This window comes from Cinclus cinclus, chromosome 6, assembly GCF_963662255.1.
Source record: "Cinclus cinclus chromosome 6, bCinCin1.1, whole genome shotgun sequence".
Lineage (NCBI taxonomy): Eukaryota > Metazoa > Chordata > Aves > Passeriformes > Cinclidae > Cinclus > Cinclus cinclus.
This window is the reverse complement of record NC_085051.1, coordinates 41,111,554-41,138,178: the sequence shown is the minus strand read 5'-3', so window position 1 is coordinate 41,138,178 and position 26,625 is coordinate 41,111,554. Positions and strand designations below refer to the sequence as shown.

Sequence of the window (26,625 nt, the reverse complement as noted above, 5' to 3'; positions counted from 1 at the left end):
CTCATTGCTATGATGAAACCCGACTTGGAAGAATTGCTGATTGTCTGGTGTCTGTGACAAGTCAGGAAGATTTTAGCCACACTACTGCAAATAATCTGCAGCCATTCTAAACCCCACTGAATGCTGCACACAAATAAGCCTGTTTTCAGTCCACATAGCTGAAAACACACCTCAGGTCCTTTTAAAGCAAGGCTTTTGTTCCATCTTGCAGGAGAACTTCTGTTCTTCACAATGGCATTGCTCTATCAAATCCTCATCACAAGGCTGGTGAAAAATTGGCATCCCTTTTGCTTTTGGCGTAGCATGTGCCTTAGCATATCTTCTAGAAGGAACTGCTCCATGATCTTCCCAGGCACAGAGGTGAGGCTCACCAGTTCTCTAGTCCCCAGACCTGACCTGTCAAATATGAGTGTAGGGATATGATTGTCTCCAAGCCCTTTCTGGCCCAACACTGTAATTATGCTCCAGGAGAGATCTGAGTTTGGCATGCTGTTTTAATGGTTCAGCATTTACCTGAGCTGAAAGTGGAATGAGTCTGCAGACCAGCCCTGACTTGCATAGAAGTCTTAAGCATCAAAGCAAGTCTTGCAGAGTCTTATTACTACCACTGTCAAATTCACTACTACTTCTTTCCTTCTCTAAGATCAAAATTATAAAGAGGAAATTAAAGGAAAAGAGGATGCCAGGTGAGCAATCATAAAAAAAGTGAAGATATGGTATGCTCTTTCTGTCCCTGTGGCCTACTCAACCCCGCCTGCAGCTGCTAGCATCCACTGCACACCATCCTGGAACAGCAGAGGGGCTCAGTGCTGAAGGCTGCAATCTTTGGCTCCACAGATGTTTAATACTTCTTTTCCCTGAATTTCACACTAGAGATGCTTTTTTTTTCATGTGGCATGAAACCTACCAAGAAAACATGGATCCCATCTGGAGAGTGACTCTGCAAGTACTTTGTGTTTCATTCTATGAATATTATTTTCTGCAGCAGAAAAAAAAGTAAGAGAAAGAAGCATTATTCACATACATGCTTAATTGAGATCTAATGGCCAAGGTCAGTGCTCAGCCCAGAATAGATAGCAGAAGCCTCCTGTGATATATTTTTGTGATGAGAGGTTCATAGCACACAGACTGATCTATTATTGGGTTTCACTAAGAAAAATGTAGCTATCTCCTAGAATATGCTCAAATCTATTTTGCATCATTTCCTTTCTTTTTCATTTAAAAATATCTTTTCAGTGAGACCTCATGACCATGCAAATTAGCAAGTCTGTGCTGTGTGGAAAGATTGCTGAACCTCCACTGAAGTGCAGCTATTTGTTCCTTTGCCAGCCCTCTGCAAGATGACAATACCTGTTTGTCAGTGTCTAGAATGCTTTTCTGTGATTTAAACAAAAACCCTTACAGGGAAAAGATGAGTACTCTATGGAAGATGCTGCAATGGGCACATCAGTGGGAAGAAGCTCTGGACCATTGCCTTGAGCTGGGTTCTGCATGTCTGCAAAATACCAGTGCAGCAGAGCTGACACAATGACCTACTTGCTGGTCTACAGCACCTCCCTGGTTTCCTGTGGTACTTCAGCCTGCAGGACCAGCATGACCATCTATTTGGTTCCTGTTTCCAGCTTTTTCTCATGGGTCTGTGCAGGATGCATCAGTGTTGTTCCCCAAACCAAGCATCTTCTAACATTTTTAGTCCACAAAGCCTTTCCTCCGTCAAGTTTTCCTTATAGACCACAAAGTAACCATCACTCCAAACCTCTGAGAACACAGGAGAAACAGGATTTATAATAGCCTCACAGACCACTTAGAACTAGAGAGATGATGAAAGAAATAAGGCTTCTGAAGCTGAAAGGAGTAAGGTCTCTGCAGATGAAATACATAAGTCTTTGAGGAATGCACCTTAACACATGTGGTTATCTGAAAGATGCAGCTGTACTTTCTTTGCCAGGAAAACAGCATATAGGACATGATTAGATCCAACTAAGTAAGAACAGAGAACATGTTCCATGTGGGCATTAAAAGCAAGTGCAAAAAGGCTTTATATTCTGGTGCACCTTTGTCTCTTGTCTGTCCCTGGAGTCTTGCAGTACCTATTGCTGGTGAGTTCCAAACTCCTAGTAGCACCAGGATTGGAGCTGTTCACTGTGATGCTCCCTGGAGCACCTTGCAGCATGGGTGTGATGTCCTCCAACACACAGCTCTGTGCTCACATGCAGTTCGTGCCTAAGTGCTGGCAGCTGGCTCAGACCTCGCTGCTCCTGAGGACATTAAGTGGACACACAGAGCAAGAACCATAATGTGTCACAGTAATTTGAACCACAGCCCTTTTGTCTATGCACTGCAGTAGTGACCAGTGTAGGAGGTACCCAGACAGTGGTCCCTTCTACTGAAAGATGGAGTGTCCAGAAACCGCTCCATATCCTGGTGTTTACATTCTCCCAATCTGGAGACGGGGCAGGATGGTCCTCACCCTTCCCAAAAGGAGGGAGAGAGAGTTTGGGGGTTTTAGAGGAATGCACAAATATTATTGCCTGGAAGCCTGGCATCTGTCAGGGAGAGTATTGCAGTCACCATGGCAATTCTTCGCCTCATTTAACTGCCAAATGACCTCGTGTGGTTATTTGTAGCCATTCCCAGCACAGCAAACCCCTGCCCTCAGCCCACAGCTACACAACACAGCCCCTGCTGGGCAACACCGCTGCCCGTAGATAATATACAACATGTATGTGCTGAGAAATTCACACTCCTTCAGCTCTCTCCCCCTATCATCTACACCTCTAGATAACCACCCAATCCCTGCTCCTACAGCTATAGGTCCCTCTACTGCACAGAGATAAGGTGCTCTGGGAGCACAGGATCAGCACATGCATAGCCAGGCACCAAAAGATGCACCTACCCTGTCTCCCCAGCCTTGCCACCACACCTGCCTACAGCTCTTGTACAGTTTGTTCTTACATGCATTTTGTTTTCATGCTGTGGCATAAACAAGGAATAAATTCAACTCTGACCCATTCATTTTGCTCCATTTCTGCCTCTGACAACAACAACAAAAAGTCTCAGAGAAGCCTGAATGTGTCTCTGCGGAGCCAACCTATGGGAAGCTGGTGATCTGGTCATTTGGTGTTCCTGACTGGATCCTACTGCTCACATTTCTCAGCAAGTAACTACAGGAAATCAATCTTAGTACTGTTTCTCCTCAAAGAGCCATACACACATGACAGCTCCAGCTAACAGGGTCGCTGGGAGTCAGCAGGCACAAACTTGGTGAATTAGACCATAATTACATGGTCGAAGTATCCTTTTCTACCCTGTGCAGTGGTGAGTTTTAACAAGCATGTAACAAAGGCAGGCAGTCAGGGATGGCCCAGGACTGCAGGTACCTGAGTCTGACAGGGCAGCTGACCACCAAGACACACTTGTTACTGTTACACAGCTTGTGTGCTCTATTCATGTGGCCTGCAAAATGTGTTAGAGGGATGCTTCAGGCAAAATGTCTCCCTTAGAGAATATGCACGGTTGCCTGCCCATATCCTTTTGGACCTTTACTCCTCTTTGTAAATTTACTCTTTGTAAATCTTTCAAGCTTGCTGATTTCAGCTCTCTTTCTCCTGAGGTTCCCTGCCCTTCCTAAAAGCACCTCAATGTCACCATCCTTGAGCCTGGATGCCCTAATCAGAGTATGATCCAGCTAACACAACTAGACACGTGTATATGTGTGAGGAGAAAACTGAAATGAGATTTCCCCACCTGACTGCCCATCATCTCTGGACAAGACATCTCCAGTTCTCTCAGGACTGCACATCTCATCCTCCCCTATCTCCAGGAATTGGGAAGTGACAATTCACTTTCCCTCCCTTGCTCCCTTCTCACCCCAGCCCCATCATTGCTACCTGCACACCTGGCTGTGGCTGAGCTCACTCGTGCCTCCCAAGAGCGATCCTATTTTTAGCCCTGAAGTAGAGGTGGGACCCAGGCAGATCCACGGTGCTTGCGGAGCCCACAGCCAACACGGCTGCGGCTGCTCCAGCCCAGAGAAAGCACCTAATGCCTGAGCACACACTTCCCTCTTATGGCCATGTCCGATACAGCATCCACACAGGCCTGCAGCATCTGCACTGGAGATGTGGCTTTCCTGTGACTACTTAAAAATTTCCTATTAATTTATACCTATGAAATATTTCCCATAGGTTCCTCTTACACTTGTTGGACACAGACATGTCTCCCCTGCAGTCGAGACTCAAGCACAGAGTGAGCTTTGCAGCCCTGTCTGGCTGCTGCTGAGCAACCCATACTGCGAACAGAGTGAGTGGGAAAGACAGGAGTTCTCAGTCCCGCCTGCAGCATCACACTATTTCTCTGACGGAAGGCCAAGTATCAATCCCTGGTCCTGGGGTAGACTTCTCCTCTTGGTAGTGCACAGCCTCTAACCTTTTTCATCTCCTCAAGTTAAGTATGGTTTTTACTTCTTTTGACTTTGAAAGGAAAGTTTTTAACTCTCTAATTATGAGTAGTTAAGAACTCAGTTAAATTTCTCCTTTGCCCCATTGCACTGTATGGCAAAATCTCTCTCTCTGTCCTAGCTATAATAATATGCTTGCCAAAAAGAGAGACAACAGCCCTCTGTTTTCCTGTATTGACCTTTTTCTTTGAACTGAACTTCAGGTTCTTTCTGTGCTTCCATCACCCTTAATATTAGATTTTGTAATCAAAAAGCAGTTTGCTGCTCACATTAGTTTCCTATTATGTCTAATCTATGGTCATCTTCCTCTAGAAGGCTTCCTCCACAAGCCTGAAGAAAATTTTCCATGGGATAATTTTCTGTTGGATGAATTGAACTAACTCTCTCTCCACAAGTAGAAAGTTGAGCACTAAAAAAAACCAACCAAACAAACAAAAACCAAAAAACACCACAAAAACAACAAAAAAGCTCCTTTAGCCATATATTCTGCCAACTTGTCCATATTCTTCCTTCACTGTTTCTTTTTTTCTAAAGAGAGGTAGGAAAATAAGAACATGTAAAACTAGGCTTGTTACTGGAAAGGTGGCAAATTGCTCCTTCCTTCCTCTCCAAGCTAGGGTTTAGTCACTGCTCAGGTACTAGAGCATACTGTCCTCACAGTATGCTGTCTTTTCATATGCCACCTTTGTAATAACATCAGTACAGGATGAAATGAAAACTATCAACAAAGATACTTTCAAGGGAACATCATTTTTAGTTCTGTTGTTCTCATGGAAGAGGTGAATAAGGATGAACCTGTCCAGTCTCCTGCAGTACTAACAGCACTGTCAGAAGCAGCAGCAGCAGTTATGTTGCCCTTGAAGTCAGCCATAGCATCGTGCTCTCCTGGGCTCTGGGCCCTTTACCGGAGTTTCTCAGAGACCTCCACAGCCATGGATAAAGTAAGATCACATCAGCTCTGAACCTGTTTGCAGGGTTCTGATGGAAAGAGAGTAACTTCCATAGTCCCAACAGGTACATGCAGATCTTCGAAAGTATTTAAGCACCTAGAAAGCAGTTAGAAATACGGGCACTGAGGTCCTAATGAGGATGTAGTTATATTAGTATTTGGTGTTTTTGCTGATACAGCTGATGGTGCTCGGTAAAGTTCTGCTCAAAAAAGAGCCTCATTCTGCTGACATAAGCTGCCTGCACACAAGGAGGGCTTCACTGCTACAACTCTGCTGCTACAGCGATATCACAGGCATTTACATGTAAATTAGGGCTTTGTTTATACTGCACAGATGCAGCCTTTCACTTCATCCTGGATGGGGAATGGGGGCAGGGAGAGTAATGGGCTCACTACTCTCATATTTATGGACTAAGAAAGCAAGTCACAAACAAAATGAACTCACTAGTTCAGTATTACCCAACTTGGGTGTTAAAAAAGACAGAGATCCTGATCATAGCTTGCAACCATGGGACAGTTTTACTGTAGAGAGGGGGAGACAAGTGAGTCATCACTTGGCTCTTAGTAGCTTCACCATTATGTGAGGTCAAATTCCTGATGTGTTTGAGATGGAGGTGTTAGGAATGAATGCACCAGGGAGCCCTGAACACCTGAGCCCTGAAACAGGCATGGAGGCCTGTTTGGATGCACAGTCAGAAACTAACCTGAAGGCTGAAAGGTTTTAGTACACTGCTCCTCCACTCACCAACCTGAGTGGCAACAGGCATGAGTGACAAATAATGTCTGTGGAGGATGGACACGAAAGCTGAAGCAGCACGGGTGAATAGCTACACACCACAGGAACCAAATATGAGATCAGAAGCTACCAGAGATTACCTTGCTTCCAACTAGTGCCCCAAGTAAATACATACTGACTGCACCTCCATTCTGCCAGTACTCCTGTATCTTGACATCAGACCCTGCCAGGCCATATTTCCATTTACAAAAGGCAACGTAAGCCAAGAATAATGAAATAACTGATCACATTTCAGCCATTCATTCCCAAACATTGATCTGCATTGATTTGTCTGTGAACACCCCATGGAAGCCAAGATCCTTGTGCCTGACCAGTCTGTCAGATTTCTGCTATGAGGACCCTTCACTGAGCAGTCCTGCTGGATCATAGGGTGGTTCCACTGACTTAGTCAGGGACACATACCAACAGCATAAGGGAGACCCCTCAGTGGATCCTCCTCTTTATTTGAGTACATTACCCACTGCTGGTGGCTTCCAGTGCCCATGAAGGACTCACACATTTTATGGAAGAACACTTCACTAATATAAAACCATGACAGGCTAAGGTTTGATGAGTGCTGGTGATAGTATCTGACTGCAAAATCATATTCAAAGCAAAGTACACACAAGTTCTAATCCCCAGTAAAATATTCAGCATGCACAGTTTGGTTCTTACCCAATAGGTGTCTCTACAGGGGAGAAGACAGGTTCAGCCTATAAACTGATGGTTATGATGGAGTCTTCCCTAATTTCCCCCCCATTCTCAACTTACTTTTATACTACTTCTCTACATTTAGGTGGAGCCTGGGGGACTCCAGTCATACATCCCTTTATTACTTATTGGTTTAAAATTCTCTCATTTTGTTTTTAAACACACAGTCAAAAATATGGAGCACATGCCCCATGAGAAGTGTGTTTACCTCGGGAGTGGGTAACTTTGGGGTGGAAGTGTGTTTTAATGTTACAGTTAGGCTATGCTGAACCAAGTTCATCCAAGGAGAATGATTTCACCACAGCTGTTGACTCAGCAGCAGAACATCTCCTGTCTCCCTTGGCTTACAGGTTTTATGCAGTTTCTCAGCTGCAAAGTGCCACTGAGTTCCCCTCCCTGCATGGATTTCAACAGAGCCCAAATGAGGTGTCTCCACAACACCCTCTGCTCCATTCCCCTTTAGCAGGTGCTGTGGTTGCAGACTGTGGGTGTGGGGAATCATCATGGAATAGGTCTTGAGCATACCAACAGCATTCCATCCAGGGACCAGCAACTGTGTTTTATTCTGTAATTTTCGTACTGTTATAACCTCTATTATGCTGAGAATATAACCTCTCAGTTTCCTCTGCTATTACCCCCAGTCATCTTTCAATAGCTGGGTGAAATGCAGTGAAAGTGGATGGATGTTACTGCTGGTCTTACCTGAGCTATAAGATACAGTCTAGTTACATTGCAGAGAAACAGCCATCTCCGTTCCAAAACACTGCACAAGTCACTGCCCAAAGGAGGGCCAAATATCCAGAAAATTGAACTGAGGAGGGTGGGATGGGAACAAATCTTACTTTCAAAGTACTTGGAAGAAGTCTTGGGGACAGGGAACATAAGTAGAAGCAGATGAAGCATAGGAGGCTCCAAACAAAGCTATCTTGGTAGTCAGCCCTGACTAAAGTCTAGAGAAAAACAGCTCTTCGGTATGGTCTGAAAAAAGGTGTGGTGGTGCATGTCCCCTTCTTCCCCGCCTCTGGATGCACTACAATATAAGAAATGCTTGTCGGGCCTCAGCCTTAATGAAAAGCACCTGGGATCAGCTCCTCTTGAGCTTGTCAGAAACACAGTCTGTTCCCAGGAACTCATGCTGTCTAATCAGCTCCTGCTTTTCAACAAACAAATTTGGAAATTTACTTTTCTTGCCTGAATAACAACCCAAGTGTATCTTTGCTTTGAAAGCTTGATAGCATAAACAACTGGAATTGCAGCCAGCATGGAAAATTACTATGGCTAAAGCCAACTCTCTTGTGGCCCTACAGAGTGCAGTCCTAAGTGAAACTCTTGGAGCTCTCCAGGACTGCAGTGGGCTGTGACCACCAATCTACCTCTGAGTGGGACAGCTCTCAGAGCTCACAAACTTTCAAGTCTGGTACCCAATTGCTCCTTCTGGAACTTGTCCTTTTGCCATCTCCAAAGTTCACAACTCACCTCTCTGATCCATGCCCTGTGTTCAGGGCTTCCTGGTGCATTCATTCCTAACACCTCCACCTCAAACACAAACACTTCAGGAATTTGACCTCACATAATGGTGAAGCTACTAAGAACCAAGTGATGACTCATTTGTCTCCCCCCCTCTACAGCAAAAAACAGTCCCATGTCAGTATAATTCAATCTGTTTTGGTCAAAGGGAGAAGAGGCAGGAGGAAAATGCTTATATCCAACTATAGCAACAGGGGAAAAAATACTTCAGAAAGTCTACACTATGTGGTCCCCTAGTACATTTCTCTTTATTTCTCTTCCCCCCCCCCCCCCCCCATTATATTTATTAGTTTCCTCAGATTACTTCAACTCTGAGAAAGCCCTCCCCTGCTCATCCATAAATAAATCACCTGTGCCTCTTCCCCACCAGTGCTCCTCACCAAACACCTACTGCACCTACACCAAAGCCAGACCACTTGCACAAGCACTCAAGTACTAAGCAGGGGTACTTGCTGCTTTGATCCCAAAGTCCTTCCTAGTAACACTGGTCCCCACAAAGGTCCCAACCTGCAAGACAAGAGCTAGGACATGGCTCAGCCCATGTTAGCTGGTAGCTTTCTCTCACTGCCCATCAAAACCAGGTGAAGAAAGCTTACTACTGAGGTAAGTGCATACCTGCTTAGATATGGGAGTGGCCTCAGCAAGAAAAGGAACAAGGTCAAATACCCACCTTACGCTTGTTATTGCTGGGGCTGTGTTTGTACCCCTCATTACAAAAAGCCCTCTTGTTCAAAGGGGACAGGGAGACATGAAACAGACTGGACATGCACTGCTGCCTACAAATACACTGAGACCAGGCTGTGAAGCTTTCCTGTCTTTCTGAGAGAAGAAAAATGACTGTCTTTCACAGAAGCTAGTTCACTTGTTAGGTACTGTATGTTCATACCAAATTTGCATAAGATCTGTGACAAAGGCTCTAAGATGTAACTACAATACATAAAAATGACTATCAATAGTAGCAAATCAGAAAGAAAAGGATGAGACCATTCTCTCAAATTTATATGCTCAAACTTGATAACTCTTCATTTTGTTCTTCCCCTGTTGCTAAGTGCAAAGAAAAACCTCAGCCCTTCCCTGTAAATCACACTGGAGAAATCAAAGGTCACACTCTTCTATCTTTTCAGTGTGGGATTAAACACGTCTGGCTGTTTCCTTTCTGCCAACACTCCTGCAGCGCGGGAACTACTCCCTACTCCCTCACCAGGATTCATACAGGTGTTTAATAGCACACAAATACAGACACTTTGTGGCTTCCTTCCTTTTCCTTGTCTGTGTGATGCCTGGTCACTCAAACTGTACTCTCTTGTGTTGGTAATACCCACCCCCGAACTAAATACAGCATTTAGTTCACCTGGTCTTTGAACGAAACCAAACCCTGTCAGAAAACACCTTTGCACGTAACCCTAGTACGGTTTTTAAACAGAGTCGTGGGCAGAGCGAACAGCCGGGCAGCTCCAGCTGTCGGGGCCGACAGAGCTCAGCAGGGCGGTCAGCTCTGACCGAGGCTGCTCTGCATGGCTCCCTGCAAGAGCCTGCAATGTCCTGGCGGACGGCGGGCAAGTCACATCTCTTCTGAGCTGCTGGCGAGAGCATTAACTTTCCGGAGCTCTCACCCGGGGCTCTCCGACAGATGATTTCTTTAGGACACAGCCCAAGGCGTCCTGGAACAGCCATCCAGGTCTCGGAGGAGCCGCTCCGTTCATCAGCTCCCTCAACGCAAAACACCGAAGGGCTGTCCACTGCCTTAGCCTACCCCGGCCGTGTCCCCACTCCAGCACCAGCGTGCCCGAGGCACGGCTGCCGGCTTCCCGGCGGGAACGGCAGCAGCACCGACCCACGCGGCCCCCCATCATCCCCACCACGTGCGGGAACGGGCATGCCGGCGCTACCGGAGGAGGAGGAGGAGGAAGAGGAGGAAGAGGAGGAGGAAGAGGAAGAGGAGGAGGAAGAGGAGGAGGAAGAGGAGGAGGAAGAGGAGGAGGAAGAGGAGGAGGAAGAGGAGGAAGAAGAGGAGGAAGAAGAGGAGGAAGAAGAGGAGGAAGAAGAGGAGGAAGAAGAGGAGGAAGAAGAGGAGGAAGAAGCAGCTCCCAGCACCCCGTCCCGGCAGCCCCGCCACCACCAAGGCCCTGCCGTGCCGCCTCTTGTCTTGCTGTGCCTTGTCTTCCCTTCCCTCCCCGCGCCCTCCCATTGGGTGCCGCCTCAGCCCCGCCCCACTCCTCCCTCCGCCATTGGACGGACACTGCTTCTCGCTCGTTCCCCCTCCCTCGCTCTCGCGTTGTGATTGGCTAGCTATTCCCTTCCCCTTCGCTCCCCGTCCCATCTCTACCAAGTGATTGGGCAATGCCCACCCCCCGGCTCCTCCTCCCCACGGGCGTTCCGCTTTGCGATTGGGTGAGCGCCTCCCTTCGCCTTGCTCCCGTCCCACCCGGGCGCCGCGCGGGCTCTCATTGGGCCCCGGCCGCCCTCCTCGCACGCGCGCCGGCGCGTCCAGGCGGGGCCGTCCCCTCACGTGACGCGCGAGCCGGCCATTGGGGGAGCGCGGGTCGCGCTTCCGGTGCGGCGCGGCCCGGCCGGGCGGGGGCGGCGGAGCGGGCGCGGCGGGGCCGGCGCCATGGAGCGGCCCGAGCGGCCCCGCGCTAACGGCTGCGGCAGCGCCCACGCCCACGGCGCGCTCCGCAACGGCTTCGTGCGCGGCCCGTCTGGCACCCAGGTGTGCGCGGGGGAGGGAGGCGCCGGGGCGGGCGGGGAGCGCGGCGGCGGGGGGGTTCCCGGAAGGCACCGAGGTGTGGCTGTGAGGGATGTCGGCGGAACCCAGGTGGTCTGTGTCGTCGGCCCCGGTGCCTGGGGGTTGCCCATTCACCGCCCTGGTGGCGGCGTGCGAAATGACTGTCCCTCGAGTCACGGCTGTAACTTTACTGCTAGGCTTTTGCTGGTGGCAGAGCTTTGCACTTAAACCTCGGTGCAGCACAGTAGGTCCGTGGTTTGGAAGAAAAGGTTTTAGCAGTTCTCAGCACGGTTTAGTTGTTAGAGGTGCGGCGCGCGGGGCTGTGGGTACGAATAGCCCTGAGCAGGGACTTTCCTCTGGAGCAGAGTTAGAGGTTGATGCAGCACTGCCCGTCTGGCTCTGTTCGCGCCCTGTGGTGCGAGTATGATTCGTGCTTGCGGACTTCGGTTGTTTCTTGGCAAAACACTCAAGTTTTGTGTTATAGTGTAAGGAGCTTGAAGGTTGTCATGAAGTCAGCCTCAGCAGAAGGCCATAGGTTGTGTTTCCTTGAACACCTCAAGCTGCTTGAGAAAAGCCTTCGTCTGTCATCATCTCTCCTGCTGCTTCTGTTTTTCAGTCCTCTGCTATCTCTTCTATTTTTTCAGTGTAGACTTGTGCACTCACTGTGTGAACTGGATTGGGAACTGATGTAGGTAAAACAAAACTTTTTTTTTTTCTCTGAGTTTTCTTTAACTGAGGATAGTTACTGTATTTCTTTGACTGGATGAATGCTCATAATCTTGCCCTGGCCCTTGGGAGATACAGCACAGTACTGGAAGTGAACAAATGGAGGGAGATACAGTATTTTTATGTGGCAGCAGTGTCTGCTTGTACTGGTTCGGGGAGCCATGACTTTGGTAGTCCAGCTTTGCAAACACCACGCACTGCTAGCTATAAAACCCTATATATAAATCTTTGTAAAAAGACAAAGCGTGGTGATGGTGAGTGTTCTTCTATTCACTTAGTAGCTTGCACATGATACTATGCTCAGATATGTTTTGGAGACCTGGGGCATTTGAGATAACTTTCTAAAGGAGGCCAGGGCTCACTGGAGAAGTGGTTGTGAGAAATCTTACAAAAAAACCTGTAGTGGCACTGTAGTAGAGGATATAAGAAGAGTGTGGGAAAGTTTGGTATCTTTCTGGCAGCTGCTTCATGGTCAAACAGAGATTTATAATTAGGAGTATTATGTTATTTTCACTATAATTTTATGTGGGCCAACTTTCAAAGTGAGGGTCTGAATGTTAGAACTGGACTGGAAGAAGCAACTGTTTAGGGGAACTAATTATTTCCAGCTTTCTCAGACAACATCAGTGGTGTTAAGCTGCCAAAAGATGTGTTTACTGATATATCACAGATTTGGGTACTTGATTGGTCTTCTGCTTTTCCAATTTTGGTTTTTGGGCCTTGCTACAGAAGAAGGGAAGAATGTGAATGCTCACTTTATGTTGAATTTATTCATCTGTGCATGTATATACTAGGTACATGCCACATACAGCACCTGAGAATCTGCAACTGTAAGCAAGTACCAAAAAGGAGGCATCTTGCACAAAATAATGCAATTGTTACTTAGTAGGGAAAAAAACCCAAACAAACAGGAAAGTAAGGATGAGGAAAGTAACTTCTACAAGAAAGTCTTTCACGGTTTTTGTGCAAGAAATAAGAGGCAAAATGAGAACTAGCTAAAATGATGGGAGGAGGGGGGAGGAAAACTGTCAGTTTAAAGAGATGTTGCAGTCATTGACAATTTATCGGGAAAACTCTGGAGCTTCTGAGCTGAGAGCTTAAGAGTCAGGGTAGTGCATTACCATGCCCTCCAGTAGGGCTTGATAGTGCAGGAAAGCTGTACCCCTTTTTAACTATGTGGAAAAAAAAAAAAAGAAGTCCTTTTCTACCTAGGACATTTCTGCTCAGGTTATCTATATACATTTTGTTGGTTTTTTTTTAATTCTTGGTTTGTTTATGTTGTTTTGGGGGGTTTTATCCTAAAGAAAAGCTGAAATTCAAAGGTTTCTTTATGATACTCCCTCTGCCAAAGGTGATATTTGACATAGAGTGGGTTCTTTACTGTTACTCTAGCATGAACAGAAGAGGGTGAAATTGTTCACTTAATTTTCAAAGAGGTTGTATTTGTCTCCTTCTGAACTGCTAAACCTTTTTGGTAAGAGGAGAGGGAAGCTTGCTGCCTATGAAAACTGTGCAGTAACAGACTTTGGCTACCTTGGAGATTAATGAAATATCATCAGCGACTAGGAAAGTGACCATTTGAAGTTAGGATTCCAGCATAGTGAAAACATTCTGCTGAATTACCAAGATAAATAATAGCTCTTAGCTTTCCTGAGATGTCTTGTGTTCAAATTACTTGGCTTCTCCTTGGAGTTAATCTGTTTAGAGATTGAAATTCAGTGAATGCAACAATCTCATTATGAACACCTTAATTAAAAGAGGTTGAAGGACCATATAGAAATTAGAAATTGTGGAATGTTGGAGAAAAGTGACTTTTTTCTGACAGTGTACAGTTAAGGGAGTAGATGGTTAGAAAGAATAGTAATTTATGGATGAACTAATTGATTTAGAGCTCTGGTATAATACTGCACTATGCAAGATAAAGGCCTGACATCTCAAAGGGTATTGTCATGATGTGGGGAATTGAACATAGATAGGAGAAAAAGAGCAAAAGACATGTGAAGTTATCTCTTCAAGTTGTGCACGATTCTGCTTTTTATGCCCTGCTCTTTTGGAGAGAGTGTTGAGTTCAATATAAAAATGGTGTTTAGGAGCTACCAAGACACTTGGAATACTAAGTGGGGGAAATTTCTTTTTCTTTCTGCAATGCATTTTAAAACTGGAATGTATTTCTCCATTGGAATGTTTTGCATCTGACTAATGGTTTTCCAATGCTGCATCTGAAAAGATTTTTCTTTCTTAGAATAGGAAGACTGGGACATCTTTAATGGGAGAAGATGCCCTTATTTTCCAAAGTAATTTATTTGAAGCCACCTGTGATTATCTGAATCACAGAATCTGTGATTATTATTTGAATCCCCCTGTGAATCCACCAATAATTGTGAACAAATTATTAGTAATATGATTTTTTTTACTCCTTATTTGTGCTTCTCACATTGGAATGGTTGTGTTGTGCTTCTAGAAGTTAAAGAAGTAGTCTCAACCTAAAAAAATAAAATTGGAATGTAGGTTTTAGATATGAAGTTCTTAATTTCTGTTGTGTGCAGTATCTCCAAATCAGTTATATAGGAGCAGGAATTATATAAGCAAATTTTAATTTCACTGCTGTTTTTAGAAGGTTTTCAAATGCCATCCTATAACAACTTCCAGATAACATACATGCCTTTGTAAACAAGGTCTTGTAGTGCTTCCTCGGGAAGACAAGGAATAGTTTGGTTGAGAAAAGTGGGAGGACTGTGGGATTTGCGTTCCTTTAAGACTGTCACAAGTCCTGAATTCTAACAGCTATTAAAATGGCCAGCATAGATATTTCTTTCCTGGAAGCTTTGGTGTGGACATACAGAAAACAGCTTTTGTAGTCTTGTGGTTTGTTCTTGTTCTTACATAAGAGCAGATTGCTTATAGGTTCATCTTGTGGGATGCTTCAGGATGTAGGGCAACAGTGGTTTCATCCTGATTTTTAAGATGCTTTTGCTGGAATTCAAGTTAGTGTAGTTTCTTTCGGAGTGCACACTTAAGATGACTGTAGCAGATAGTGCAAGTTCTTCTTGCTGCAAGTGATTTAGCGGTAGCAGTGACGTGAATCTTGTTTCAGATGAAAATTAAGATAAGATAAATGTATTACAAATGGTTACTCTATCCACTGGTATAAAAAGGGTTTGGAGTACAGACTTGTGAGGTTTTTTCACATCTGTGTGCAAGTTTAAAATTAAAGTATTTCTGATGGAAAGAAAAATGATCATGTGAATCTAAATCTCATTAACTTCTTCATGACGTAGTGGTTGTTGCCCCTTACTCATCATTTGGGAGACTGCATCTTTCAAATGGTGTCTGGTTTGGAGTTTCTCAGAAAGATGCTGACATAACCACATCACTCTGTGAATCCAGTACAGGTCCCCAAGAAATGAAGGGGCTGCAGGAGCTGGGTTTGCACAACCTTAGGAAGAGAGAAGGCTTAACTAGGTGGCTGCAGGATATGGAGAAAATGGGGCCAGACTCTTGGAAGCATGTGGCAATAGTATGAGAGGCAACACATGGAGTTTGTAGGAATGGGAAATTTTGATTGCACATAAGGAAAAGAATTTTTCCCACGAGGGTGGTAAAATAATGAGAGAAGTTGCCCAAAGAGGTTGTGAAATCTCCATCCATGGAGGAGTTCAAGACTGTTGGACATGGCCCTTGGCAATCTGTTGTAATTAGCTCTGCTTTGAGTTGGGGCTTGGACATGATGGCCACTGGAGGGGCCTTCCAACCTTGGTTATTCCATGGTTACAGAGGTGAATTAATGGACTGCAGGAGAGTTTGTCCAGGTTTAGACATCAGCATTTAATCCCTGAACTCCTGTAAATATGGACGCCTTAGGGCTTGTAGCAGGTACTCTGAGGCTTATATCACACCTGAGGAAAGAAATCACTACTTTCTGACTCTTGCTTGGTTTTATGAGTGACTGTATTTATTGTGTTAGTAACGTAAAACTGAAGTGAAAAGAAATTTGTCTGATCTAAAAAAGACTGCAACCTTGTTCAGGTATTTTAATTGACTGAACTCTTTCATTTTTGAAAAAATGTGCTCGTGCAAAACGATGTTTTTCTACTACCGAATTCAGTTACAAAAGACTGTAAGCCTTTCTGGAAGGAATAACTACTCAACATTTTTCCTGGCTAAATGAATGCTTCAAGCCATCATATTAAATTAGTAGGCATAGTGCTAGTGTTGTACTTGTTGAGAATTTGTGTGTCTGTGCTGGTATAAAAACAAACGCCCATGGGAGCTGCTGATATGATGGGCTTCTCTTAGATTTGAGTATGTGCTACTGAGAAATTGGTTTGGGTGAAGTGTTAAAATCTCTTGATTACATTTGGACTTCTGTTTCACATTTAGCTGGTGATAAGCCTTAAATGCTCTAAGAAATAGTTGTAAATGTATACAAGTTATTTTTATTAATTATATCTACTTGAATAGTATATTTTTCTGTCTTAATTGTACAACAAAATCAATGTTTTTTCTAAATTTCATGTTTTCAATTTGTTCGGGGGACAAAAGCTTTATCTGGATTATCTGTTAACTTCTGTTTCTCTAGGTGGAGTGTAAAACATTGGCCCATCTTTAATGAGGTTTCCAGTTTTTTGTTTTGCCATCATTAAGAAATGAATCCTAAAAAAATAACTGTTTTTAATTCAAATGTATGTTTTTGAAGAATACTTATAGTTGAGAAAGCAGGAGTTGGAAGGTTTAGGAAGTAATGGGGTTTAATGTCTATAAAAATGAGATTGGATTCTGAAATATGTCAGGAAATGCTTTCAGAGGTATCTCAGGGCCTGGAGATTGACATGTCAGAGAAGCACTGCAGACCTGTTATGTCTTTTGAAATCTTTGTTGTAAATCATATTTAGTATTCTGTATGCCCAAAATCTGATGAACATAATAGATAAAGTTACATGTAAGGTTTAAGGTAATTTAAGGTAAAGTGTCAGAAAAATAATATATTCTCAGTAGGATTCAAATTGTCACCTATATGTAGCAAGCAAAAAACCCCAAGTTTAATTGCATCCTTTACTTGCTAATGGAGCGCAAGGGAGAACCCAAACCAAACAACTTTTAAAGATTATGAAGATTTGCACTGTTTTTGTAGATTTGGTAAGTGCATCTTAAACAAGGACTGTCAAATTTATTATGACTAACTAATTGTAAATAAAAATACTTGATAATACCTGTCAAGAGGTATTTAATTTTAAATGTACTCTTAAAGTCTGTTTTAAAAACAAGTTTATTTCCGCTGGGTTTTGTTTAAAGCTTAAAATATGATTCAAACCAGTTAATTCTAATTTTGGTAATAAATACTTGGTGTTTTTACCCATGCAACAGTCTTGAGATTTGAAGTCTGAGCAAGGCAGTGCAAGGAAAAGGGCTAGACGTGACAGTAAAACTACCACAGAAAATCTAACAGTTCAGAGCAGCTGCCTTCATGGAATTCTCACTGCTGTGGTTTCTGTAGTGCTGATTTCCTAAATCCTTTGTAATGAATGTGACCACTTTTGCATTCAGAGGCATACTCATGGATGTAGTCTTTCACAGTGTGTTTCTAAAAATAGAAGCGGCAAACCTGTTAGTAAAATTTCTGCAGCATGTGTGGTATGTGGCAATGAGAAGCTACTAAATTTTAATAAGAATTTAGCAAAGTTGTGTTCTGGCATAAATCATCTTTTTAATGTGTTTACATAAACTCTGCCAGGTTCTGAATTTGTTCTTCCTGTCAGCATGAAGTAAAACGTCCTCATTAATACAGAGCGCTGGACCTTTCCTGGATAGCAGCATTAAGCAGTTACTGTGTACTGCTCTCTTACTGTGTGCAGCATCTATTGCACTTGTAGCATCTTCTCTCCCTAAAGTGCATGCCTGCAATGCAAGGTGTGTGCCCACAGTCCTGTGGTAAACCCTGTGTGTTGTCTACAGTAGCATCTGCAAATATTCCCATGTTTCTGTATGGCTTTTGTCTTCTCACAAAGGATATAGAGAGCGTCCAAAGGAGGGCTACAGAGATGGTGAAAGGATCTGGAAGAAAAGCTTTACCAAGAGTCACTGAGGTCGCTTGGTCTGTTCAGCCTGGAGGAGACTGAGGGCACACCTCATTGCAGTTGCAATATTCTCAAGAGGGGAAGAGGAAGGGCAGGTACTCTTCAGTCTGGTGACCAGTGACAGGACCCAAGGGAAGTGAAAGAAGCTGTTCTAGGGCAGGTTTAGGTTGGATATTAGAAAAAAGTTCTTCACCTAGTGGGTGGTCAAGCACCATAACAGTGTCTCAGGGAAGTGGTCACAGCACCAAACCTGCTGACAGGGTTCAAGAAGCTCTTGGATATGTCCGTCAAATAGATGGTGTGACTCTTGGGGTTGTGCGGTGCAGGGCCAGGAGTTGGACTTGATGGTCCTTGTGGGTCCAGCTCAGTACATTCTGTGGTTATCATCAGACTCTGATGTGTTTTGCTTAGACCAGTGGAGTCCTTTCTAGCAGTAGCTGTGTGATGCTGCTGCTGCTCAGTAACTGCTGCCATACTGTATCATGTGATTTGCTTCCCCAAGAGTTTGGCCCAACACAGGCATTACCTGTGGCTGGTACTTTGCTGCCTTCTGTAACCAGCTGAGCTGTGCTCTCTGATTCTCCTGCAGCTGAGTTCCTTAATGTGATGGTGCTCTTCTGCATACATGTACTCTGCACAGTACAGGAAAGAGAGGTGTAGGGGAGCATACACATCCTTTTTTTGAGCCACGTGTTTAAGTGAACTCTGACTTTTCTTTGTACTTGGATATGCTGTATATTCTACTTCAAAGGTCATGGCTCACTCTATGATCTTAAGGCTTGTTGAAATCATAGAAGTCTTAATCTTCCACACATTTTTTTTGTCCTTCTGATAAAAGGAAATTAAGCACTGAACTGTAGCCACCTTGTTTCTTGGTCTCTGGAACTAAAATTGGTATTCTTTTGCAGCAGCTTTAGAACTTGCAGCATGTAAGCCTTCATTTGAAGGCTAATGTATGGATTTATAAGGTATTCTTAGAAAAACAAATAGGCTTGTCTTTAATGTGACTACAAATGTCTCTTCTGTTGTCATTCTAGAGCTTTTTTACAGTCTTATGCTTCATGAAGAGTTTGGAATTGCATTCAGTCTTTAATTTTTTGATGCAGTTAGGATAACACAAGCTTCTCAGCTGGTGTGGTAGCTGACATGCAAATTTAAGGATGTATTAGCACATAGGTGGAAGAACACCTATTGATTGGAGTATGGGTTGAATCAATACAGGTATTCCTAAAGCAGCCTTTCTTAGTGAAATATTTGGATTGCCCATATTGAATAGATTTTTTAGTTTTAGCATTTGTTACAAGCACAGGCACCTCCAAAGACCTAGAAAAAATTAGTACATTTTTATTCTGACTATGTTTGCATATAGATTTAGGTCTCTTAGTTGTTTTTTTTTTTCAGTAACTACTTTTTGGTATTTAGTAACCTCAGAATCATTATCTTAGGATGTAGCCTTTCATCTTTTCCAGATGAACTTCCAGTTACATGACAGAGACATGAGAAGCTTTTATGTGTTCTCTTGTTATTCAGTACTAGGTAATTTGTGAAGCAGTTGCTACCAATTTTCTGTCTGATTATCCACAAATCAGCTGCTGGTAGGCAGGCACAGGTGGCAGGTATTATAGTGTGCCTGTTCCTGAGCAGCTGCTATCACAGGCTGATCTGAAAGTGTGAGGATGCAAACTTCAACTTGCAATTTCCCAAGCTGTGACCACCTCCGTGGTGGTCAGAGCTTTGGTGCGTGGTTTTTCTTGTATCTGGATGCAACAGGATTGATAGTTTTTTGTACAGGAGCCATAGTGATACAGTTAAGCAATCCTGAGAATAGTAGAGAAGAGGCAGCTTCCATGGTTTTTCCTTTGTAGTGTTGGCTCACTGATTCTGCCATTGTCTTGGTGCTGCTGCCCCTCTTTCCAAAATCTGCTGCCTCTTGTTCACTGAGCTCTACTGAGTGACGTTGTGGAGCAGTGCTTTAAAGACTATTACAGTCTAATGAATAACCTTCTGCAAACGATTGTATTTTCAACATGGATCAGTTCAGTGTTGATGGGATGCTATACTGGTAATCAGATTTAGTTACTTTGGTTGTGCAAGCTGGAGGCTGGTGGAGATGGCTTAAAGTGGGAGTGAGTGGGGTAGGGGCAATTTCTTTGGCCAGGGCTGCTCATGAAGAGAACAGTTATGAACCTTTGGCCTGCATTAAAGCCTTGAATTGTCAGCACTTGAGCTGCAGTGTGGTAAGCATATGTTCCTACACTTGTGCCAAAGCCATGGTAATTTTCTGCCTTAAGCCACCACTGTATGCAGTGTGTTTTTAAAATAATGCTTCAGTATTAAACCTGGCCTCAAAGCACTACAAGTTAGTTACCTGTGTCTGTCTTTAAGTGCTGCTGCTAAAAGAGAAGTTCCTACTCTGTCTTTGGTATTTTGTTTCCATGCTAAGACATATTCTAAAGTCCCCACAATTATGGTGACCCAGTCAAGGATTTGCTTTCCTTAAAACTGTGTCAGCAGAAGGGAAGAGGTAGAAATGACTATCAGGAGGGAAGGTGCTGTTGTGGTTCATATGTGGTGACTGCATAGCTATAGCATAATTGTATTGCTAAGAACAGCCCCTTGCTTCTGAAAAATTGCTTTCACGATATTAATGACAGACTTGAAATACAGACTTGCTCCAGCACCTAAGATGAGCAGGTATCGCTTTCCAAATAACGTAGTGTCTGGTGATGCCAGCAAGTGTGTGTGCCTTACTGATTCATCAACTGTTGTAGAGCTTAGTACAATTCTACCTCACTTTCCCATATGATGAGTGACATAGGTAAATAACTGGTTTTATTCTGTCTGCTGGCCCAAACCCCTCAGGAATTATTTGCCATAGTCTCTTTCCTAGGTGTTGATGTTTCTTTGGTTAGTACATTTTAACAAATATATTTCTTATTTTTATATATGTGATGCTGCACAAAGGGGAATTATGTCTTGTAGAGTGTTATTTCATATGTAGCTATTCTATTATTATGCAGCCATTTTATAACATAGCCATGCAGAAAGCAATTTGCATTTATTGGATAGATTTCTGTGTTCTTGTTAATTCACTTATGAGATCTGACCTTTAACTTCACAATTTGAAAAAGTAGTCTAGTTAAAACCATGATCTTTTCCCCCAGTGTTAATATTGGGTGAGCACTTGCCTTATAGCTGTGAAGTTTTTCTGTAATAGTTGCAAGTATTGCATATTCCAGTAATTGTACTTGAGATAGACCCGCTGTATGTACTAGGCAGCTACTAAATCTCCCACCTTCAGATGACATGTAGGTAGCAAGATGACTTTTAGCGTGGATTTTATGCAGAAAGCCATGCTTTGTTCTGTATGCTGACATATATGCTGTGTTGAGACTCTGTATACAATGACTTTTTTGTCTGTGGTGTCATATCCACCTCATGGATGAGTGCAGTGTTTGTCAGCATCTTTAGGCTAACAGCTACAGAGACACGTGGATTGATTGTTTTGTTACACTAGTATAGGCTTCCAAGTGTGAGGATATATTGTTTAGATCAATAAAACTATTACTTTCTATTTTGTTTTTCTCTGTAGTAATCCTGGGATACATCACTGTTCTGCTAATTGTGCCCTCTTGGTGAAAGCACTTTTTCATTTTGGTTTGCCTAGATGTAAGCAATGCTCTGTATGTAGCTTTGAAACTAAATATTTTCATGAGCTGTTAGATTAAACTGGCTTGGATTGGTAACTGTGACTTGGGTTATATCAGCAACTTGACAACTTCATGTGTGGAGGCTGGCAGTATTTATTAATAATGGCTGAACTTAGCTGGGAGCAGTTTTTGCTGAGTGGTGGGGGATGCAGAGCTTATAACTGACCACAGGTCTGCGGACTACTCTGAAATGTCTATCTGCCTTTTTTTCAATTAATACCTCAGCTGCCTCTCTTTAAATCTTTACTATAGATAAATCATATTGTGCACAATGGAGGATTATACAAAAGGCCTTTCAATGAAGCTTTTGAAGAAACACCTATGCTGGTTGCTGTGCTCACCTATGTAGGCTATGGTGTTCTCACTCTCTTTGGATATCTGCGAGATTTCATGCGGCAGTGGAAGATTGAGAAGTGTCAAAATGCAACAGAAAGAGAAGAACAGAAGGTAATCACTGGGAAATAATGTTCGGTGGGAAATGATATGGCTGAGGCTTGAGTGTTTCTTTGGGCAGAAGTGATGTTCAAAGTTTTCTGCAGTTTTCCTTGTCTTCTGGATGCCCCAAATACTGTACAAATAGTCCTGTGTCATAAAAAATAATGTTTCTTTTGAGTTATTTTTCTTCAGAGTAGTGTCCTCATCTGTCTCAGTGCAAAGCTGCATCAACAGTTGCATCAATGTACTGAAAGATCCCCCAGCTTCAGAAACAAGAGTGTGGGGAAGAGAGACTGCGTGTTCCAGCATCAGTACCTAAAGAAAGGCTCTAGTTTTAGTTTGACACCAGTGGGAGGCTTTCTGATGCTGCTCTGATGGCTGAGTTTTGATTTAGAAATGTTATTCTTTTTATCTGAAGCAGTTGCAAAGAGAAGCTTGTGGGTCAGATCCAGAGCATGAGCTATATAACTTTAAATTCTTTTGGAGTCCAGAACACTAGCAGGTTAGCTGGTGAATAATTTGAGGTACTGACTTGTGGCTCACTGATAGTGGTTAGAAAGAATTAATTCATGTTAATACCTATTCACAAAAGCTTCTGTTACCAGATGAGAGGTCTTGCCTGCTTCAGCAGTTAGTCTGGAATGGATAATTCTGATTTTCAGTACTTGTAAATTATTTTTAGGGATCTTTATTCCCCACAGGAGTGAATTGTGTTTAGGAAGCTACTGTTAAAACATGAAGGTCACCAGTTATTTTCTAGTTAACTCTTTATGTGAGCCCTCTTAGAAAAGTGTGACTACCAGTGAGCTTGCTCCCAAGGTCTTACTCTTGCTGATTTGGGTTCTGTTTTTCTAAACTGCTTTGGAGAGCCATTGAGGCTTATAAAATGTTAAAGACTCCCTTTCCAGTTGCTGGTTTCTGTTTCTCTGTGCAGGCACACAAACAGTTGGCTAGCAGAAAATGGAGGGGGGGGGCGCAGAAAGGACATCTCAGTAAGGCTAAGGCAAACAAATAATTAAGGGTGGCAGGGAGGAACTAAGAAAGGAAAATCTCCTTTTGAGCTTTTTTTTTGGAGACAGCACTGGAGTAAAATGCATGTATTTTTACAATAGATTAGCTAAGGACCAGTGCCTAAAATTACCTCACAGTAGCTTCTTTCTGTGAACATTGTGAAGTAGAATTAAGCAGATTCATAGTAGGACACTAAATTCCAAAACAGAAGCATTCTTACAGGAGTTTAATAAGTAAAAGGCATTTCATATTGGTTAAAAGTACAGGAGTTTTAATTTACACTATTGCCAAAACTGACTTCTGGAATATGACAGTAAAATCTTGGTTCCCTTTCAACAGTTAAAATATCTGATTAAAGAATGCTGGTTAAAACTCAGCTTGAAACTTGATGTGTTCATTAGTGTCTTTTGAGCTACTTTGGTGGTTTATGGCACTTGGACATATGTTTTATGTGTCATGAAACATGACATATTTTTCTGTGTATAAAGTAGAAGTTGATACAGCAGAGAACAGTCAAAACAGTTGCAGAAAACTACCAAGACATTAGAATAAACATTTAAATATTGGTATGTGTTCATGGTGTTGAGGATTATAAAGGAGTAACTGAAGCGTTGGTGCAGTTACTCTGTACTGTAATTGTAACATTTCTTTTGCATGGTTATTGTGAAGCGCGTTTGTCCTGTTACCAGTGTGTAAGAACTGCTTACAGCAGCCCTTTTCTGTGGGAGCAGTCATGGCTCTTACATGAGTGAGTGTAAAAAAACAGGGCAGTAGGTCTAATTCAGTAATACATTATTGATATTAGGCTCTCAGTAAAGATTGCCACAGAGGTCCTTGAAGCACAGAGGTTGTTACCAAAGATTATCTTATTCCTAAAAGAAGTGAAGCCTTGAAGTTTTTTATAAATTAACTCAGCATTGCATCTTACCCTGAAAGACATTTGCTTAACGGGTATGTCTTCTGGACAGCTGAATTGAAACTCCTTCAGTTTCTGTGTTGGTTACAGCTTCCATGAAGAGATGCACGTATTCTGTCTTTGTTTTGTACATAGGATGTCTGTGGATTGAGCTAATAAGAAGTGCCAGTGAATATTGCGTAAGAACGAAAAATAGGAAATCCTGTTTAAAGAAGTTTTTGTGTTGGAGAAATCTCAGCTTAGTGTAGTTCCCCAAATCATTTCTCTAGCACTTAGATTGTAATAGCTGCTTCTGATATCAGACAAATAGAAAAGTGATCATGTGAGGTCTAGAACATGATACAGCACTTATCCTCACCCTTTGCTGCTGTACACTTTGCTTGCAAATGAATTGTTGAGAGCATGTTTTAGCATGTCTAATGTGGGGTTATTTTGGTGCAAGAGGTGGAGGGGGAGGTGTGTGCTCAGTTACATGTTTTGAAATTATTTTCTCCAATATTTGAGTCTCTTTGCTGGATAACAGCCCAGTCACCTTTTGGTAAGGAAATGCAGGTAATGTGTAGAAAAGGCTCAAAACTCAACTTTTTATTATTATTAATACATGCAAATCAGTGAACCCCTGTGATTACACTTGGATGCTTTCTGGCAGATTTGTGGAAATCTTTCCTCTGTGTGGAAAGTAACATTTTTATTTTTGAAATTCTGAAGAGCCCACTAGATTATTATGTTTTTTTTAAAGTGTCAAGCAAAAGGATTAGCCTTACCTTTTTGAAATAGGTCATAATTGCAGAGGTGAAAAGTTACAAAATTATGTAGTGTGAGGAAGTATTTTGTAATGGGCTGAATGAGCCTGTTCTGAAAATCACGGAATTGAACTATGTGGATTTTCTGTGGTGTGTTTCTGAAGGTGATTACATTTAAAACCATAACATAAACTTAGGTCCAAAATAGTATTAAAACAAACACAAGGAAAAGACTCAGTTTTTCTTTGTTATGGAGGGCAATTTATTTCAGTAGAGCAAGTCCTTCCTTAAATTGTCACTTAATGGTATATTCTTATTCTGCATCATAACTAGAAAACTGCACTTGACCAAACTTATTTAAAGAGCAGAGCAGGATTTTGAACAGGTTTGAGTTACAACTGTCTCTGATGGCAGGTAAATTCCTTGGAATTTAGCAGAGCCATACATTGATATGAAAGACTCCAGGAAAGCCTAATATTCACTCACTGTTGAAACACAAAAGGGTGAAAAGGGACAGATTTTTCTAGTACTGATTTCCAGGAAATAGTTTAATGGGTTTTAGCTTTGTTTAAAATATAGCCAGCTGAGCTTTTCCTGGAAACCAGTGTTGTGTAGCATATCCTCTCTGAAGCATTACTGCTCTGTTTTAAGCATGGATAAGTGGCAAGATTAACAATTCTCAATTACCCAGGAATCAATTTATGCTTACCCAGTTTAATGTGCTGTCTGGTCATACAGTATAGTTAAATCTGCAAAATGCTTCCAGGATTTTACAGGCTGGATGAAAATCAGTTTTACCTTTCCTCCAGTCTGATTTGCTTGTTGATTTCCTTATATGTTTTGTTTTTGGGAGTGGCTGTAAATGAGGCTGCTAACTGTCTAATATCCTGCTTCATGCTCTGTAGCTTGCTCAGTTAGTGTTTCTGGCATCTGGGGTTTTTGAACACGTGTTCACAGGAGTCCAGCTGTAGGAATATTTCAGGGGCAGTAAACTGGAGTCGTTTGTTCGATATTGTCTTAGCATCTGTGTAGCTCATCAGAGGCCTCCTGATGATACAAACATTACCCACAGTTATTGCTCCACTTTTCTTGACTGATGTAACAGTGAGATGAAACTAGTCTTTCTGCTTCCTTTTAGAAGCCTGAAATTTGTTGCAATTGTCTGCTGGATTTCTGTTCAGAGTCAGTTATGTGTTATCGGAGAGCACATTATGTGAATTGTCGATAAGCCCTGCTGGTGCTCATGGCACCATTTGTTAGATTAGGTGCAATGCTGTGAAAACTTGGCTCTTAAAGTAGCATAATCACTGCATTTGCATGTCCCTGTTCCCTGAGCTAAAGGCTACAAAGCTCTCATTATGACCTTCACTTGTTGCAATATTAATTTGGAGTATGATGTAATAATGGATTCCCAAATCACCTATGCTAAGGTGTTGCACCCTAAGGGAGGATTTTATTCTTCCCTTGATTTGCTTTGCTTTTCATTGAAATTGCTGTGCTTTTCAGGCTTCTAGGAGGCCACTAGTACTTTGGTTTCTTCATCCCCTCATTAATAGGGAATGTGTTCTAAGCTGAAATTGACAGGAATAGAGCTGTTTAGGATTTATTTAGGTCCATAAATGAAAGAACTTGCTGCTTTTGCTGCCTCTTTTGGGTCCAGTGTTGCAGTTGTTTGACTCTTTTAACCAGTAGATTGCTCTGAGAAGCAACTCCTAGAATATTTTTCCTCTGAATGAAACTGTTTCATCTCAGACTGATATTCTTAGGGACCCTTACAGCTAGGAATAGTGTTGGATCTGAAATAATATGAGAACTTGATAAAAAAATAACAAGATCTGAAGGCCGTTTAAAGGTGACAGTGGTT

General features: G+C 42.7%; 1 protein-coding gene across 1 annotated transcript in view; it reads left to right on the top strand.

Annotated features, from left to right (window-relative positions):
• The first annotated feature begins 11,029 nt into the window (after nucleotides 1–11,029).
• The window catches only part of SPTLC2 (serine palmitoyltransferase long chain base subunit 2), a 78,366-nt gene continuing 62,770 nt past the window's right edge, over nucleotides 11,030–26,625 (top strand). The window contains exons 1-2 of the mRNA XM_062495231.1: nucleotides 11,030–11,131; nucleotides 21,909–22,103. Coding sequence (XP_062351215.1) covers nucleotides 11,033–11,131; nucleotides 21,909–22,103 — 294 coding nt within the window. The 5' untranslated portion in view covers nucleotides 11,030–11,032. The remainder of the gene's footprint in view (nucleotides 11,132–21,908; nucleotides 22,104–26,625) is intronic.